Source organism: Tetranychus urticae, chromosome 2 (assembly GCF_039701765.1).
Source record: "Tetranychus urticae isolate SD_2017Ah chromosome 2, NJAU_TeUrti_SD_1.0, whole genome shotgun sequence".
Classification (NCBI taxonomy): domain Eukaryota; kingdom Metazoa; phylum Arthropoda; class Arachnida; order Trombidiformes; family Tetranychidae; genus Tetranychus; species Tetranychus urticae.
The window spans coordinates 28,437,999-28,454,785 of NC_142959.1; the positions used below are offsets into that span (position 1 = coordinate 28,437,999).

Below are 16,787 nucleotides of genomic sequence, written 5' to 3' on the forward strand. Positions count from 1 at the left end.
ACAGTTTCAATCGCATTAGTTAAGATAAGATTAAACTTAGAAGCAAATAATGATACAAATGTACGTTTGAACTTTATAGCCAATGATAATAAACTAAACATACGCGGAAAAGTTTACAAGTGCCAGGAATTTTACTTTAATTTTTAATCACATCTTGATTGAAAACAATGAAAACTTGGAGTTAGTATTAAAAGTTTAATTCTTTGAAATAAGTAAATTCATTTGTATTATGATACATCATAACTTGATAATCAGGAGTAAATATAAAAACGGTAGATTACTTCTTCTTTTTCTTGGCTGATTTAGCAAGGAATTTGTTGGTATTTTCCCAATAGTAGAAGATTTGAGAAACAAGAAGGAAGTTAGCTACTGAAGCAACAGCGAAATTAACGATCATTAAAGAATCTTTCGTCTCTTGAATTGTTGTGAATATTCGTGCAATACATCCAAGACAAAGACAGGTAGCGGTGATGGCTGAACATTGGCCAGTATGTCGATTCTTATAGTTGCTCCAGGCTTGCATCATTTTGCCTCCGATTGCCAATGGTAAATTTAGTGATTGAAGATACCATAAAATATTGATAGGAATAAAGCCACTCATCAACGCAGCAAAGCTATAAGAAAAATGATAAAATGATGGTTAAATGATGGTTTCAGATGTGATAAAATGTGATAAATTTAATTCTTACCATAAACTGTAAAGGATGGCAAATACAAAACAACTTTTCTTCCTATTATCATAGTTAAGAACAGCTAAACAGATGAGAAAATTCTCAAGCAATAGAAACAATGATTCCCCCCAAGCACTGAACGGATAAAGTTTAGCAAACGAATACCCACAATTAAGAGAATAGGCAAATAATTCTAATGCTTGACCATAAAAATTGATTCCTGCTCCACTACGAGCTTGAACAATCTTGAAAAGTTGAGGTAATTTGATTAAAGATGAGGCTATAATAATAGAGTAACCTAAAGCTTTAGCAATAAGTACTTTAGCCTGTTCAGGTTCCAAAGGAATAGGAGAAAATTTTAACAACTCTTCCAATAAAGACATGATCAACAATATTTCCAACTCCAAAAGATCATTAAAATCAGAGGTAGGAAGAGGATTGAATGATGGTCAATGAACGATGGATTTCCACGACAGAAATTCACAGATACAGAGAAAGGGAAAAGACAAAAAGAAAGTGTCACCAGTGTGTGAAAAGAATATGGAAAGAGTATGAAAGAGAAAAATATGATAAAAATGTAAATTGATGATGTAGACAATTGTGATTAAAGTTGTATTCAGATATTAACTTTTGCACTTGAAATTGTTTCAATATTTTGACACCAAGACATAAATATTAGTTGCCATTACAAGCCACTGTATCACAATCACAGTCCTCACACATGCCCATTACAGGGGACTTCTGAGAAGGGGAGTTTTACTAATAGCAATCTGACGATCGTAGTATAAGACCCAGGTATGGTGGAGATTCAGTTGTTTAGACTGAAAATTTACAGAAATAAAGGTTTAATTGAGAAATTGCAAGCTTTATATAATAAGAGCCGCCTGAAGGTAAAAAGAAATGATAGAATTCAAAGATTTAAGTTGATGCCACTAGATGGTGTCTCTATATGATATTCCTATGGAAACTGTTTGAATTTTAAACCTCTGTGAATGAACGAGGTATTGGGTCAATAACAAAGTTTATCAATGTTCTGTGAGTTAATCTGTTTTAATCTGGGTTAAGTTTTTATTAGATTGAAATAACATGATTAACAATAATATAGAAATAACATGAGAGAGCAAACAGTTAAAATCTGAACTGATCAACGAGTCAAGGGTCTTTAATCTTTGGAACTGATGATGTTGACAATTGTGATTAAAGGACAATAGCCGAATCGGCCCATAATTCAGATTTTTTTGAACCATATATCAATCGAAAGCTTATGACGAGTAGAGTATACCTCCCTAAAAATCAGGTCGAAAATCGAACCCCCTGGGGAGTTATTCATCAACTCCCTTGGGACCCCATGAGGACCATATCAGACCCAATTTTTTGAATAGAACTTTTATTGCTGAATTCAATGATGCTAAGAAGGATGCTCTAAACCTGCGATATTTTGAGATAACACACTTTGAAACTTTTTTTCTATGGAAAAATACATTCAAAGCCGTGGCATTTCTTTCTGACCCTCTGAGGATCAAATCAAACCTAGTACATATTGTTCATCACCCTTGGAACTATCATGAAACCCACAAAAAATATCCCTAAACCTGCGATATTTGTTTTGCCATTCACATTTGTATTTTTGTCTATGGAAAAATACATTCAAAGCCGTGGCGTTTCTTTCTGACCCTCTGAGGATCAAATCAAACCTAGTACATATTGTTCACCACCCTTGCAACTATTATGAAAGTGGGGAAAAATATCCCTAAACCTGCGATATTTTATTTGCCATTCACTTTAATATATTTAATCATAAAAATTGTAATATAAGCATATGTTACAATATTATTTTTCCATATCATCTGTCTGGTTACTATAACCATGGACCAAGAGATTGCTTAGTGATTCTAACGATTCTTTTTAGGTTTTAAAACGATCTTCGGGACAAAAATAAAGGAATAAACATATAAAATATATGCTCAGTAGACAATTTCAATGATTAAAAATAAAGATGTGAATGGAAAATAAAATATCGCAGGTTTAGGGATATTTTTTGTGGGTTTCATGATAGTTCCAAGGGTGATGAACAATATGTACTAGGTTTGATTTGATCCTCAGAGGGTCAGAAAGAAACGCCACGGCTTTGAATGTATTTTTCCATAGACAAAAATACAAATGTGAATGGCAAATAAAATATCGCAGGTTTAGGGATATTTTTTGTGGGTTTCATGATAGTTCCAAGGGTGATGAACAATATGTACTAGGTTTGATTTGATCCTCAGAGGGTCAGAAAGAAATGCCACGGCTTTGAATGTATTTTTCCATAGAAAAAAAGTTTCAAAGTGTGTTATCTCAAAATATCGCAGGTTTAGAGCATCCTTCTTAGCATCATTGAATTCAGCAATAAAAGTTCTATTCAAAAAATTGGGTCTGATATGGTCCTCATGGGGTCCCAAGGGAGTTGATGAATAACTCCCCAGGGGGTTCGATTTTCGACCTGATTTTTAGGGAGGTATACTCTACTCGTCATAAGCTTTCGATTGATATATGGTGCGAAATCATATGAATCATGGGCCGAAAATCCAACATTTTGGCTATCCTCCTTTGTATTCAGATGCATCGTATATTAACTTTTCAAACATCTGTAAGTAGATGTACAAAATACAGAATGTAGATAGCACTTTTGACTATCAGATGGCACTGATAGTTAAAAGTGTGAGTAAACCGGACAAACTAAACCTTTAAATGTTGTCTTACTCGCTAGTTTTTTAAATTTAAATTTTGAATATGATGACGACAAGTGACACTCTGTCTAGTGATGTTGAACCCTCGTTGGTTCGACTACGAGCTGAAATTATTGGAACAGCAAACGTTTCACCGACTCTTAGTGACAATCTAACTGACATATTTTTCATTTGTGGGGATGATTTTTATCCTATTCAGTGTCATCGGGTGATCCTTCGTGATTGGTCCTGTTTTTTCGCTAAGGTTGTTGATAGCTCTCTTTCAATTAAGGGACCATTTCCAGTTGCACCATTCATCGTTTTAAAAGAAGTTTGTGGGAAAGACTTACAAGATATTTTTAAATTCATCTACAATGGAGAGGTGGTCATTGAACGGTCCAGAATTGGTTCACTACTGCGAACAGCTCGTTTTTTAGAAATCAACCAATTGCCTGATTTACTAGAAGCAAGTGAGGAGCTTAAAGACGATCTTAGAGCTTTGAGTCTTGTAGATCCTGTGAACAGTGAAAAAAATGCCGAAACTGTCGAACAAGATAAATCCGACCCTGACGAAAATGCAACCTCGTCTAATGTTGAAAAATCCAATGGTTTAGAAGAACGTTTAACAAGACAAACTCAATTTTTTTCGAGTATCTTTCGTCTACCGCAAACAATTAAGCCTTTTAAGCCTGAAAAAAGTCCAACAAAGCCTGTGGAGCAAATAGAAATTGATCTGACATCGGACCAGAACTAAATGCATTGTAATGTAAGGAAAAAGAGGAAAACAGCAAACTCTAATGATACTTTTTCTACAACTACTAATATACAACTTTTTTTAACCTAATTTTGTTAATCTTCGATATTCAAGTAAAATTGTTTTTTTTATAAAAAGTTTATTGCTGATTTTTGCTCTAAATTACATTAAGTTCAGATTTATAAACGTCCTTCTAACCTGGTCGAAATTTATGGTAAAAGAATAATCCTAAGCCAGCAACAACCAAAAGTAACCCGATGATTAAGGCAGTGATAATCAGGCTTGATCCAAGATTCACTTTTTTTGTGACCTTTGATTTGAATTCATCCGCAAGCTCATCAGATTAGTGAAACCCTGAATAGAAGATATTAAGGAATAGTAAATTATTCAGAAAACTTATTATTAGCTGTTGAATTTTATAAACTACTTACTTCTTCAACCCAGATAAGTGGCAAGTAAACGTCGGCTTTGGTTGGCACAGTACTGTAATAGACGATGATAATTTGATTAGCAATTAAAATTTTAACAATGCTGTGCTATTCTACCTGTAATCCTGTTTTAACCAAGCGGAAATTTGCAGTCTTTTGTATGCTGACAAAACTTTTCCTGTGATCTGTAACACAAATTGAAATTGTTGTTGAAATTCATCATTTAAATTGACTCATTGTACCACTTACTGGCTCAATATCAAGATAGGTTTGATAACGGTCAGCCTTTCTATCGTCAAGACCATCAATGGCATCATATAAATCGTCATCAGCTTGGAAGAACATGGGTGATGAAGCAACTAACGGAGCGTATTGTCGACAGCTTGATATGTCTAATAGTCCATTATGATTACAATCTGTCTCATTCGAAGCAATACAGTAACACTGATTATCTGGATTTTTAGCTGGTCCGTAGAAAGCATCGGCAGGAATTACATATCTGTTAGTAGCAATTCCTTTCACTTTTGATTTAGATTGATAGACCAATGGAAACGATCTAGTTTTAAAATAAAAATCGAATGTTAATCGTGGTTCTAGAAAAACAAGACATATTTTAGAGATACCTGCAAAGGTCAGTGGTAAAAATTTCATTCTGAATCATTTCTGTTGGTTAATAGCTTATCCAGGTTTATTCGTTATTAGGAGAACAAAATCAGTTGATAAAGAGAGCAACACTTTTGTCACTGTTTATCTCTTCCTGTAAAGTAAATAACAATTTACGGCACGGCCGATATTTCACTGTTTGTTATGAAATTTTCAATCAGAGTACCAATTAAACATTAATAACGCATTAACCAATGGTAAGTAATTATCTGTTTTCCAGGATCAAAGCTATGTTCTTAAATAAGTAATCGTGTTGTATCATACCATTTCTAGTGAGGTAAATTGATTATCATTAGTTATAATTCATAACTTATGAATCATAACTTGCAATTTATCAACAAAAAAAATGAAACAATATATTAAGAAAATGACATCCATCAGAAGATTATTTGAAGAGATATTGATCGATTGAATAAAGGTCTGAAGATTCTGTTTAAACCACAATTAGAAATTGTATATATGATGGTTGCAGATGTGATAAGATGTGATAAATTTAATTCTTACCATAAACTGTTGAGGTAATTTGATTAAAGATGAGGCTACAATAATAGAGTAACCTAAAGCTTTAGCAATAAGTACTTTAGCCTGTTCAGGTTCCAAAGGAATAGGAGAAAGAGTATGAAAGAGAAATTAGATGATAAAAATGTAAATTGATGATGTAAACAATTGTGATTAAAGTTGTATTCAGATATTAACTTTTGCACTTCAAATTGTTGACTTGAAAAACTTGCAAGCTTTACATCATAAAAGCCGCTCGAAGGTAAAAAGAAATGATAAGACTCAGAGGTTTAAGTTGATGCCACTAGATGGTGTTTCTATATGGTATTCCTATGGAAACTGTTTGAATTTTTTAAACCTCTGTGAATGAACGAGGTATTGAGTCAATAATAAAGTTTATCAGTGTTCTGTGAGTTAATCTGTTTTAATCTTGGTTAAGTTTTTATTGTATTTTTTGACAATGATGGATTGCACAAGTGACATCCCTTCTCCTGACCTTGAACCCTCGATGGTTCGACTACGAGCTGAAATAGTTGGAACAACAAACGTTCCTGTGACCACTAATGACAGTCTAACTGACATATTTTTCATTTGTGGAGATGATTTTTATCCTATTCAATCTCATCGGGTTATCCTTCGTAATTGGTCTCAATTTTTCGCTAAGGTTGTTGATAGCTCTCTTTCAATTAAGGGACCATTTCCAGTTGCACCATTCATCGTTTTAAAAGAAGTTTGTGGGAAAGACTTACAAGATATTTTTAAATTCATCTACAATGGAGAGGTTGTCATTGAACGGTCCAGAATTGGTTCACTACTGCGAACAGCTCGTTTTTTAGAAATCAACCAATTGCCTGATTTACTCGAAGCAAGTGAGGAGCTTAAAGACGATATTAATATTTATAATGAAAACTTAAAAGCTTCTATCAAAAGCGCTGAAGCGACAAATATAAATTCTGACGCTGCTAGCAAATGCTCTGAGGAGACAATTATAAATTCTGATGCTGTTAGTAAAAGTTCAGGACGTAATAGCAATAACTCTATGGAGACAAACAAAAGCTCAGATGAAGGTAGTGATGTTTTCGATACAATTGCAAGTTCAAATGTTAACATGAGTCCTGTGAACGAAGTAAAAAGTGCCGAAAGCGTTGAAAAAAATGAATCCAAGCCCGACGAAAATAAAAGCTCGGATAATGGTGAAAATCCCTCCAATGTAACCAGCAGTGCCATTAATAGTTCCAGTCAAAATTCCAGTTCCTCTCAAACTGGAAGTAAGAGTCCGCTCCTTAGTTTAGAGGAACGTGTAAAAAGACAAACTCTCTATTTTTCGAGTATCTTTCGTCTACCGAAATCAATTGAACCGGTCCAGTCTCTCAAGCCTGAAAAAAGCCCAACAAAGCCTAGCAAGTCTGAGCAAGTTGAAGAAATTGATCTGACATCAGAACAGTGATTAATACGCATTTATAAATTTGTTACCATTGTCGCAACTTTTTTAAAACCTGAACTTAAAAAATCATTCAAAGCCATATCTTGATCTGACCGATCTATTTTTAAATAATTATGTTTATCGTTTATATCCCGCATGAAAATGAAAAGTTTAATCTCCAAGCAATCGTTCATATTGTAAAATTTCTCTACTTTTCATGTACTTGATGAAATAATACTGACAATTTGTTAATAAGCATTGTTAATAAAAGCAATTGAGCAATTTCCAGACTGATCGAGTTCTTTTTTCATCAATGTATTGTGAAAATATAATTGACTGATTATTATTCAAATTCATTTGTTTTAGATTGGATGACAATTTAAAACTAGAATAGATAGAATTGAATCATCTTTATTGATCATTTTTGACCAATTTCTGTATTTAATTTTAATGAATCATTAGTAGAAAGTATATTTATAAATTTAACATTTCAGTCTTCTTTACGGCATTCCTTTTACTAACATCATCTACCTGTTGAAAAAGAAGAAAATACAATGGATTAGTGGAATGGAAAAATTATGTAAGGTAAGATTAAAAGTCAATGGTGATTACCATTGTTTATTGGATGTCAAACATAGAACACCTTAGCATTGAACACATTGATGTAAACTGAAGTATTATTGTCGGAGATAAATGCACTCAAAGATTGGAATAGTTTATTAAAAAGATAACACAAGAATAGGTTGAGATCAGGTCAGATTAACAACGGCAACTAATAAATGAGACTATTTTCTCCAACTTTCCATCACCTTGGCTCTAGGATCCACGACTCTACGATCTATTCAAGACGATGGAAAATGAATAAAATGATGGAAAGGTAGTTATGGAGAAGATGAGGTAAGAAAAAAGAGGAAGGAATGAAACAGGAATACGGCAAAGCTAATCTAATAATACTTTTCTACAGCTACTAATCAACATGTTTAAAGTTCCAATGGTGAGGATGATTGAAGTAGACGATCTAACCTGATTGGAATTTATTGTAAAAAAATAATCCTAAGCAAGCGACAATCAAGAGCAATCCAAGAACCAATCCAAACACGATGAACTTTCGGGCTTTATGAGCTTTATTAATTTTTGCAGTGACCTTTGATTTGAATTCGTCAGCAAGTTCATCATCTATTGAAAAACCCTAAATTAAGAAGATCAAAAATATGCGATTAGCATCAATAAAAATAAATACAATATAATGTACTCACTTCTTCGACCCAGAGAAGAGGTAAATAAACGTTAGCTTTGGTGGGTACAGGGCTGTAATAGATGATGATAATTTTATTAGTAAAAAGCATTACGATTTCCACAATTTTATGTTATTTACCAGTAATCTTGTTTTAAATGAGCTGAAATTTGTAATCTCTTGTAAGCTGACAAAACTTTTCCTGTGATCTGTAATAAAAATAGAAATTTATTAATCAGAATTCAATCGATCTTAACAATAGAGTGACCAAAATGATAAAATTTTAATACCAGCCATCAATTGTGAAAATTATGATGATGAGAAAAGCATTTTAACAGTAAATGATGGGTTTAAACAATAGGCTATAAAGTATTGGGTTACCTACTAACATTGGGTTGTATTCAATTGCTTACCGGTTCAATATCAAGATAGGTTTGATGGAGTTCAGATTTTCTTTCATGGAGACCATCAATGGCAGTAAATAGATCGTCATCTGCTTGGAAGAACATAGGTGATGAAGCAACTAATGGAGCAAATTGTCGACAGCTTGATATATCCAATAGGCCATTATGATTGCAATCTTTTTTATCTGGAGCGATACAGAAACACTTGTTTTCTGGATTCTTATCTGGTCCATAGAAAGCTTGGGCAGGAATTACATATCTATGAGTAGAAATCCCTTTCACTTCAGATTCAGACAAGCGCTCCAATGGAAATGATCTATTTAGGATAAAAAATGAAATGTTAATCATAATCCCAAAAAACAAGCTATACTTTAAATTACCGGCAAAGATCAGTTGTGAAAATTTCAAGTTTACTGTTTTTCTTGATACCAGGAGCAAATCCTGTTGCATCTGTTCCAACTATATTGTTACATTTAGAGTCCTTCACCCAGAAATCTACTTTGCTGATTTGAAAAAAAACAAAATTATGAAAAGATGATTAGACTACGTTACAAAATCCAACTAGATGACATGTTACTTACTTGCTACCCTTCCATGATTCGATTGCCAGAAGATTCTTGCTGTTCTTCGATCCAGTATTTACCACAAATCTTCCTTCATCAGTAGCATTTTTCTGAAAAATTTAACATAAATTCATTACTTAGATAAATAACACAACAATATACAACAATAAACAAAAGCACATTTGAAATTATTGAAAATTGTCATTGTAAATACAATTGATTACAAGCAAGCTCAATAGAAGGCGTAATGTAAGATCTAGACATTGAGTAAAAACAATAAGAGGTTGAAATCGCAAGTTTAACAAATGAAGGTAATTTTTTTTAATCAAACTTACTTCCATAAAATATGCAAAATTAGTTAAATTAACTTGGTGCTGTTTAATTTGGGCTAGAAGGTTATTAATATCGCCAATAAATTCAATGGGGTATGTATCAAACAGCAATTCGCCAGCGGTATGCTTTAAAAACATTTGCACAGGAGCTTTAAAGCTAGGAACCTTCAAAGGAATAAGTTGTCTGAAAATATTTCCTTGGCCTGCACCAGGTAAATGAAATGACGCACTCATGACAGTCTTGAGATGAGAAGAATAAGAAAAAATAGATTAATTATGGATAAAGATTAATAATGGTGAATTCACTCACCATCCATGGTACATTAATGTGGGTAAAAGCATCATTCAACGAAACGCTTTTATGGGATGTTTCTGGGTCAAAATGGTATGTTTTTACTTCTTTGTAAGTAACTTTATCTTTCGAAAAACTCTCAACTTCTTTAACCCGTTTCTCCAGGAAACTGTAAGGTCCTTTTTGCTCAACTTTCGGTTTTCCACCTTTCATTATTTCGTCAGGATTTTTAACATCAAACAGATAAAATTTCAAATAAATTGGTACATCAGGCGCGACGAATTTATCATAATCTTCCGATTTCTCTGAGATTACAAGTTTCTGTTTGGATAAAATGAAACAATGATGGGATAATAAGCATAATCATAAGCATATGATAACAGTCGAAATGAACTCATTTAGACTTGAATAAATCTGTTATTTTTTCATACGACAAAGATTTACGATGGATGTAACTACTTCTAAGATTAAGGTAATCGCCTGAAATTATATAATGTAGTAAAATAAATCTTGACCTGATCTTACAAATATTATGTTAGAATCAAAATAACAGCAATAATCCAGCAAATTGTCGGATGATCAAATGAAAACAGTAAGTTTCGATGTTGGATTACATTATCTCATGTTGTCTGACAATTTTGGTTGGCTTTACTCGTAATCTCTCAGTAATATGCTAAAAGATTGCAATCTTGGGGTAAACATCAAACTTTACATAAATGTTCAATGCTTTCAGTCGCTGTTTTAATAATGTTAATCAGCGTTCAATCTTCAACCAAATGATTGTTTTCAAGTGTTTAAGATGAGTGGTAACGTTATACTTTTAGTTTAATAGATTGGTTAATTGATTTCTAGATAAAAATGAAACTAAGGTAAAAAACAGAGCAAGAATCGTACAGCTCAAGCTGAATATTGAATCGATTGACATATTTAGGTTTCTCTGCTTGCAAATTAACTTGTCAATTATTTAAACTGATTCAAGATTTTGATTGAAAGTCTGATGATTAGATATCAATAATACGAACCTTATTGACTTGCTTCTGGATTATGTTGGACCATTGACCCAGAAGGATGGCAGATACGAGTGCAAGGACAATTCCAAAGCCTCCAAGCGCAATAAATACAATTTTATTCATTTTGTATTTGTCGATTTAACGGTTATAAGGTGAATAATCACAATTAAAATGAGATGAAATTTTAAAACACAGTTGACTTTATCCCAATCGATTGGAACTGTTGAGAACCAGAAAATGTATTTCTTGTTAGCTTACAGATTGAAGAATGGAACAAATGTAATTTTAATTGCCGGTGAAATGGCCGGTGAATTTGTGAATTATTTCATGTGATGAGTTTGGAAGCTTGGGATAAAGTAAAATATCGAGAAAAGCTTTTCACCAACTTGTATTTACAGTGCTCTTTTGTGTGTTCCAACACTTATCCAAATCAGCCAATTATATCACAAATTGATTTGTTAGATGATTAAACCAAAGATGAAAAAGAAAGAAGATTTCCATCCTCTTTTTCATGGAAAATATTATAATCATCAGAATCACCAGCATTCATCCAACAATTTAAGATAAGTGAAAACTTTATCTTCTTTTTACCTCTTCTCAATGTTATCTTTTTTGGTTCATTCTGTTTTTTACCATTGGTTCAGTATATTAGTTATTAACTTGAATAATATGATTATTTCAACCCCGATCATCTTCATTAACATCATCACTATTATAATCATCCTTCTTATAGACAACACACACTTAAAATGCCTTCAAATATTATAACCCACTCCACTTCAATAGCATTATGTGCATTCAAGTCTTGAATGACACAACTAACACAGTAAAATCAGTGCTATCGTCATTTTCAATAAAAGTTTCATTGTACTCGGATTATCATCCGATTTCAATTTGTTAACAGCTTAGGAATATTCATTGTACTGAATGATTCCTTAGAATTAAATACTCTCAGTGGAGTACAATTTCACTGAAATACTTTGCTATTATTTTAAATATTTGTGATAGCTTTTAGAATAGATTCTCAAGCATCCATGTAAGAAGTTGTTCAGACATTTTATATCGCAATTTGGGAAAATGGATCTTCTCTTCACAACAGAAATGTAAAAGAGCTCAAATAGTGAAAATATTCATTCAAAAGCTGAGAGTAAAATAGTTTATTCTTACTGTTTATATTAATGAATAAAATGACGTACAAATTTGTAAGAATGAACAATTAAATGATTAAGATTAAAAAATATTCACTCTGAACGCATTTAGAGATTAATCTGAAAACGTTTGACAGAGTATCAAGTATAAAACAATTGGATGATCATTTATTTCAATAATATTGTCAACCATGTTGACCATGTCAAATTTAAAACCATAGATAAAGTGAGTCGACGTGCATATAAATTTAACAGTTAATTTTTGGCTGGTTCAAAGGAGAAATTATTTACCTGTTAAAAATAAGAGAAAATTCAATTAGAATTCAATGTAATAATATAAAAAATTGACATATTAGGACATGAAGAATCCAATAAAGGTAGTTCTAACCTGCTCGGAATTTATGATAAAAGAACAATCCTAAGCCAGAAACAACCAAAAGTAACCCGATGATTAAGGCAGTGATAATCAGGCTTGATCCAAGGTTCACTTTTTTTGTGACCTTTGATTTGAATTCATCCGCAAGCTCATCAGTTATAGTGAAGCCCTGAATTGCAGATAATAAGAAATAAATAATTATTCAGAAAAATTATTATTTGTTGTAATCCATCAGCTACTTACTTCTTCAACCCAGAGAAGCGGCAAGAAAACGTTGGCCTTGGTATTCTTAGGACTGTAATAGACAATGATAATTTGATTAGTAAAAAACATTAAAATTTTGAAAATGCTATTTTACTTGTAATCCGGTTTTAACCAAGCGGAAATTTGCAGTCTTTTGTATGCTGACAAAACTTTTCCTGTGATCTGTAACACAAATTGAAATTGTTGTTGAAATTCATCATTTAAATTGACTCATTGTACCACTTACTGGCTCAATATCAAGATAGGTTTGATAACGGTCAGCCTTTCTATCGTCAAGACCATCAATGGCATCATATAAATCGTCATCTGCTTGGAAGAACATGGGTGATGAAGCAACTAACGGAGCGTATTGTCGACAGCTTGATATATCTAATAGTCCATTATGATTACAATCTGTCTCATTCGAAGCAATACAGTAACACTGATTATCTGGATTTTTAGCTGGTCCATAGAAAGCATCGGCAGGAATTACATATCTGTGAGTTGCAATTCCTTTCACTTTTGATTTAGATTGATAGACCAATGGAAATGATCTAGTTTTAGAATAAAAATCAAATGTTAGAAGCTTCTAGAATAACAAGACATATTTTAAATTACCTGCAAAGGTCAGTGGTGAAAATTTCAAGTTTACTGTTTTTCTTGACGTTAGGAGCAAATCCAGTAGCATCTGTACCTACAATGTTATCGCATTTACTGCCATTCACCCAGAAATCTACATTGCTAATTAAAAAATATAGAACGTTAAAAACTATAATTTACATGCATATATTATAATCAAGGCAAGGAGCAGTCGATTAAAAATTGAGAGAAATCGCACAATTTTTATGAGGGGACAGTGATTCGAACAATCTGGTCAGACAATTATCAATGCAAATACAGTCTAAAGGAAAAGATTGAACGATTATTTGCTTGCCTTGATTACGATGTAATAAATCTGAAAATACATTAGGTTACTTACTTGCTGCCTTTCCAACTTTCAATGGCCAAAAGATCTTTAATATTGTCTTTTCCGGTTTTAACTACAAATGTTCCTTCATCAGTAGCATTTTTCTGAAATAGTCAAAATAAACTTATTATTTAGATAATAAAACATTAAAATAAACATTTCAGTAAGCATACTTGAGATTATTTAAAATAATCATTGAACCTATGATTGATTGCAAGTAAACTCAACAGAAGGCGTAATGATACAACTAAACAATGGACAGAAAAGGTTTATGAGTTGAGGAAATCTCCTTAACTCTTTGCTTATGATTCAAAATTTAAAAATTTGTTGTAAAAATTTACATATGCGAACTTACATCCATAAAATAGGCAAAATCAGATAAATTAAGTTTTTGTTGATGAAGATCTGTGAGAATTTGATTCAGTTCATCTATGAATTCAATGGGATATGTATCAAACAGCAATTCGCCAACTGTGTGTTGTAAGAACATTTTAGGATTAATTTTTGGTTCAAAAAGTGCCCGGATAAAATATCCTTTGGAGGGAGGATCCGCGTGGTATGATGCACTCATAACAGTCTGATGAAAGAAAACGAAACAAATGAATTATTCTTGAATTAATAGAGATTAAATGCCATTTGTTTACTCACCATTGCTGGTACATTTATGTGAGTAATATTATCATCCAAGGAACCGCTTCTTCTAGAAGTCTTTGGATCATAAAAGTAAGTTTTCACTTCTTTATAAGAAACTGCATCTCCAGAATCGGAAAACTGATCAACTTCTTTAACCCGTTTTTCCTTGAAACTGTATGGTCCTTTTATTTCAACTTTTGGCTTTTCACCGGCAATTATTTCATCAGGATTCAAAGCATTGAACAGATAAAATTTCAAATAAATTGGTACATCGGGCGAGATGAATTTATCATAATCCTCTGATCCCTCTTTGATAACAAGTTGCTGGTGGGAAACAAAGAAACAAAAGATGACTATTAGGTGACTGTTGGTTGCATAGTCTAAGCAAAATATTTCTCAATCAGATAAAACCATGACTGACTTCTGAGTCATTTCTGTTGGTTAGCCGATTAGCTTATCCAGGTCTATCCATTAATAGCTAAACAAAATCAGTTGATGACAAAGAGAGCAACACTTTTTCATTGTAATTTCACTATCTCTTCCTATGAAATAAATAACAATAACGGCAGGGGTTTGCCACTGTTTGTTGTCAAGTCACAATCAGATTAATAACAAGTATTATCTACACATTAGTTAATGGTGAGTAATTATCCATTTTCCAGGATCAAGCTATGTTCTTAAATCAGTAATCGTGTTGTATCGCACCATTTCAAATCTGATAAATAGGTTATCATAACCAATGCAGCGCAATTTATGAGGTAAAAATGAAACCTCAATATATTTTATCACCGAAAATGATTTCCATCAGACGATTCTATTATCTGAATTAATTGCCAATAAATAGTTGCTATTTATTAACGATTATTTGTAGAGATATTGATTGATTGAATAAAGGTCTGAAGATTCTGGCTGAAACCACAATTAGCAATTTAAATAATACAATATGCTATTCCAGTTTTTATATGTTGGTTTTGGTGTTTAGCCTTCATTACAAAGATTGATTTCAAGTGTTTTTCATCATTGAAAACACAGTCTGATTGTTATTTTTATCTATTGGTAAAGGTAAAGACGCAAGACTATGACATGGAAGTTAATTTCCTAAGGAGATAAAACCAGGAGAAAACCAGAATAAAAGATAACACAACCGGATTCAATCATCAAAGACTCAGAATAGAATCGTTAAATTAGCAATTTTCACCAAATTAAACAATGGGTACGCTTATTGTCAGCTTTAATTGGTAATTGAGAAATGTGTGTTGTTTTCAATTTTCTGGTTACTCTATTGAGACAAAGATTTGTGTATCAAGTTCAAGCATTTTTGGTAAATTGCAGCAACAGTAATTTGGCAATTTAAATCATTAATCAGTCAACTTTAGTTGAATTTGTCAACTGATATGTAACCGAGGTCGATTAATCAATAGTTAATTGTAAACAATACAAACCTTTCTAACTTGCTTTTGTATTATATTGGGAAATTGGTTCAAAAGTATTGCAGATACAAGTGCAAGGACAAGTCCAATTCCTCCAAGCGAAAGAAATACAACCTTATTCATGGTGAATTTTATAATTTAATCGTTTAAAGATGAACAATCACTTTTAAATTACTAGAAAATCACAATTAAAAAGAGTAAAAATTAAATATAAAAAATCACAGTTTCAAATGTTTTACTAAAAATCTAAACACAGAGATGACTTTATCCCAATTGGAGTGGATTTGTTGACAACCAGAATATATTTTCTGGTTTTCCTTTTATGATTTGACTTTTTGGGATGAATAATGGAAGAAATTTCAATTCTAATTGCTAATAATAACCGATGAACTTATGAATTATTTAATGTGATGAGATTGGAAGCTTGGGATGAAGTAAAATTATCGAGAAAAGCTTTCCAACAAGTCATATTTACATTACTCTTTTTGTTTTTAATCTAACACTTATCACAGTCAACCGATTATATCACAAATTGATTTGATAGATGATGAAACCAAAGAGCATTTTATCCTCTTGTTCATCACAATTATTAAAATCATCAGCTAAACATGATAAAACAAAATCTCGCTATGTAATAGCATTCACCTCTATCTATGAAGTCATCTGAGTTTAGGTTAAATCAACTATTATTTATCATTACCATCACTCATTGTTTCCATATCGATATAAAAGTTTAATTGAACTTAGATTTTGATTCATTCAACTGACAATAGCCTGAAATAATTGTGAACACAGCAATTAAGCTAACAAGCTTGTTAGATTTCCTATGAAACAAAGGAACCATGATTTGTATCACAATTAATTTTGCTGTTTCTTTAATAGCTTATGAAGATCGTAAGTGGTTTTGAGTTTAATTGGGTTTACAATCAATGGAGAAGATAATCATTTTTTTAAGTTGATCTGATCTCGTCAATTTGAATCCAAAATTCATTCTTGATCAGATTAATCCA

General features: G+C 32.2%; 5 protein-coding genes across 6 annotated transcripts; 1 reads left to right on the forward strand and 4 right to left on the reverse strand.

Annotated features, from left to right (window-relative positions):
• Window positions 1–181: 181 nt before the first annotated feature.
• On the reverse strand, window positions 182–1,362 carry LOC107368144 (mannose-P-dolichol utilization defect 1 protein homolog). Its single transcript, XM_015935924.3, has 2 exons — window positions 690–1,362; window positions 182–614 (listed from the first exon to the last, which is right to left on the reverse strand). Exons 1-2 carry the CDS (start codon window positions 1,052–1,054, stop codon window positions 278–280), a joined length of 702 nt encoding a protein of 233 aa, XP_015791410.1. The 5' UTR covers window positions 1,055–1,362; the 3' UTR covers window positions 182–277.
• Window positions 1,363–3,350: 1,988 nt separating this feature from the next.
• On the forward strand, window positions 3,351–4,270 carry LOC149094275 (uncharacterized). Its single transcript, XM_089268388.1, has one exon. The coding sequence runs from the start codon at window positions 3,444–3,446 to the stop codon at window positions 4,131–4,133; it is 690 nt and encodes a 229-aa protein (XP_089124514.1). The 5' UTR covers window positions 3,351–3,443; the 3' UTR covers window positions 4,134–4,270.
• A 27-nt stretch (window positions 4,271–4,297) lies between these two features.
• On the reverse strand, window positions 4,298–5,336 carry LOC149094276 (platelet glycoprotein 4-like). Its single transcript, XM_089268389.1, has 5 exons — window positions 5,185–5,336; window positions 4,811–5,117; window positions 4,679–4,746; window positions 4,565–4,616; window positions 4,298–4,487 (listed from the first exon to the last, which is right to left on the reverse strand). Exons 1-5 carry the CDS (start codon window positions 5,220–5,222, stop codon window positions 4,428–4,430), a joined length of 525 nt encoding a protein of 174 aa, XP_089124515.1. The 5' UTR covers window positions 5,223–5,336; the 3' UTR covers window positions 4,298–4,427.
• Window positions 5,337–7,540: 2,204 nt separating this feature from the next.
• Window positions 7,541–11,329, reverse strand: LOC107367999 (lysosome membrane protein 2). Of its 2 annotated transcripts, XR_016199295.1 has the most exons (11): window positions 10,993–11,329; window positions 9,989–10,291; window positions 9,682–9,918; window positions 9,365–9,456; window positions 9,164–9,286; window positions 8,793–9,099; window positions 8,521–8,588; window positions 8,402–8,453; window positions 8,169–8,334; window positions 7,758–7,983; window positions 7,541–7,676 (listed from the first exon to the last, which is right to left on the reverse strand). XR_016199295.1 is itself a non-coding variant. In XM_089268386.1 (10 exons), exons 1-10 carry the CDS (start codon window positions 11,101–11,103, stop codon window positions 7,669–7,671), a joined length of 1,467 nt encoding a protein of 488 aa, XP_089124512.1. In that variant the 5' UTR covers window positions 11,104–11,329; the 3' UTR covers window positions 7,541–7,668. The 2 variants fall into 2 exon arrangements, 1 of the variants encoding a protein (XP_089124512.1); XM_089268386.1 differs by lacking the exon at window positions 7,758–7,983.
• Window positions 11,330–12,122: 793 nt separating this feature from the next.
• LOC149094277 (platelet glycoprotein 4-like) lies at window positions 12,123–16,204 on the reverse strand. The gene is made up of 10 exons (XM_089268387.1): window positions 15,790–16,204; window positions 14,363–14,671; window positions 14,070–14,291; window positions 13,727–13,818; window positions 13,366–13,488; window positions 12,995–13,301; window positions 12,863–12,930; window positions 12,748–12,799; window positions 12,517–12,673; window positions 12,123–12,419 (listed from the first exon to the last, which is right to left on the reverse strand). Exons 1-10 carry the CDS (start codon window positions 15,898–15,900, stop codon window positions 12,412–12,414), a joined length of 1,449 nt encoding a protein of 482 aa, XP_089124513.1. The 5' UTR covers window positions 15,901–16,204; the 3' UTR covers window positions 12,123–12,411.
• Window positions 16,205–16,787: the final 583 nt, after the last annotated feature.

Coding starts and splice junctions, on each gene's coding strand:
- LOC149094277 (XM_089268387.1), bottom strand. CDS start 15,900: ATGAATAAGGTTGTATTTCTTTCGCTTGGAGGAATTGGACTTGTCCTT. Junction 14,292..14,362: donor ACATAAATGTACCAGCAATG/GTGAGTAAACAA, acceptor TTCTTTCATCAG/ACTGTTATGAGTGCATCATA. Junction 13,819..14,069: donor ATTTTGCCTATTTTATGGAT/GTAAGTTCGCAT, acceptor TGACTATTTCAG/AAAAATGCTACTGATGAAGG.
- LOC107367999 (XM_089268386.1), bottom strand. CDS start 11,103: ATGAATAAAATTGTATTTATTGCGCTTGGAGGCTTTGGAATTGTCCTT. Junction 10,292..10,992: donor TCCAGAAGCAAGTCAATAAG/GTTCGTATTATT, acceptor TTATCCAAACAG/AAACTTGTAATCTCAGAGAA. Junction 9,919..9,988: donor ACATTAATGTACCATGGATG/GTGAGTGAATTC, acceptor TCTCATCTCAAG/ACTGTCATGAGTGCGTCATT.
- LOC149094275 (XM_089268388.1), top strand. CDS start 3,444: ATGATGACGACAAGTGACACTCTGTCTAGTGATGTTGAACCCTCGTTG.
- LOC107368144 (XM_015935924.3), bottom strand. CDS start 1,054: ATGTCTTTATTGGAAGAGTTGTTAAAATTTTCTCCTATTCCTTTGGAA. Junction 615..689: donor GCCATCCTTTACAGTTTATG/GTAAGAATTAAA, acceptor TTTTTCTTATAG/CTTTGCTGCGTTGATGAGTG.
- LOC149094276 (XM_089268389.1), bottom strand. CDS start 5,222: ATGATTCAGAATGAAATTTTTACCACTGACCTTTGCAG. Junction 4,747..4,810: donor CCTATCTTGATATTGAGCCA/GTAAGTGGTACA, acceptor TTTGTGTTACAG/ATCACAGGAAAAGTTTTGTC. Junction 4,617..4,678: donor TGGTTAAAACAGGATTACAG/GTAGAATAGCAC, acceptor CGTCTATTACAG/TACTGTGCCAACCAAAGCCG.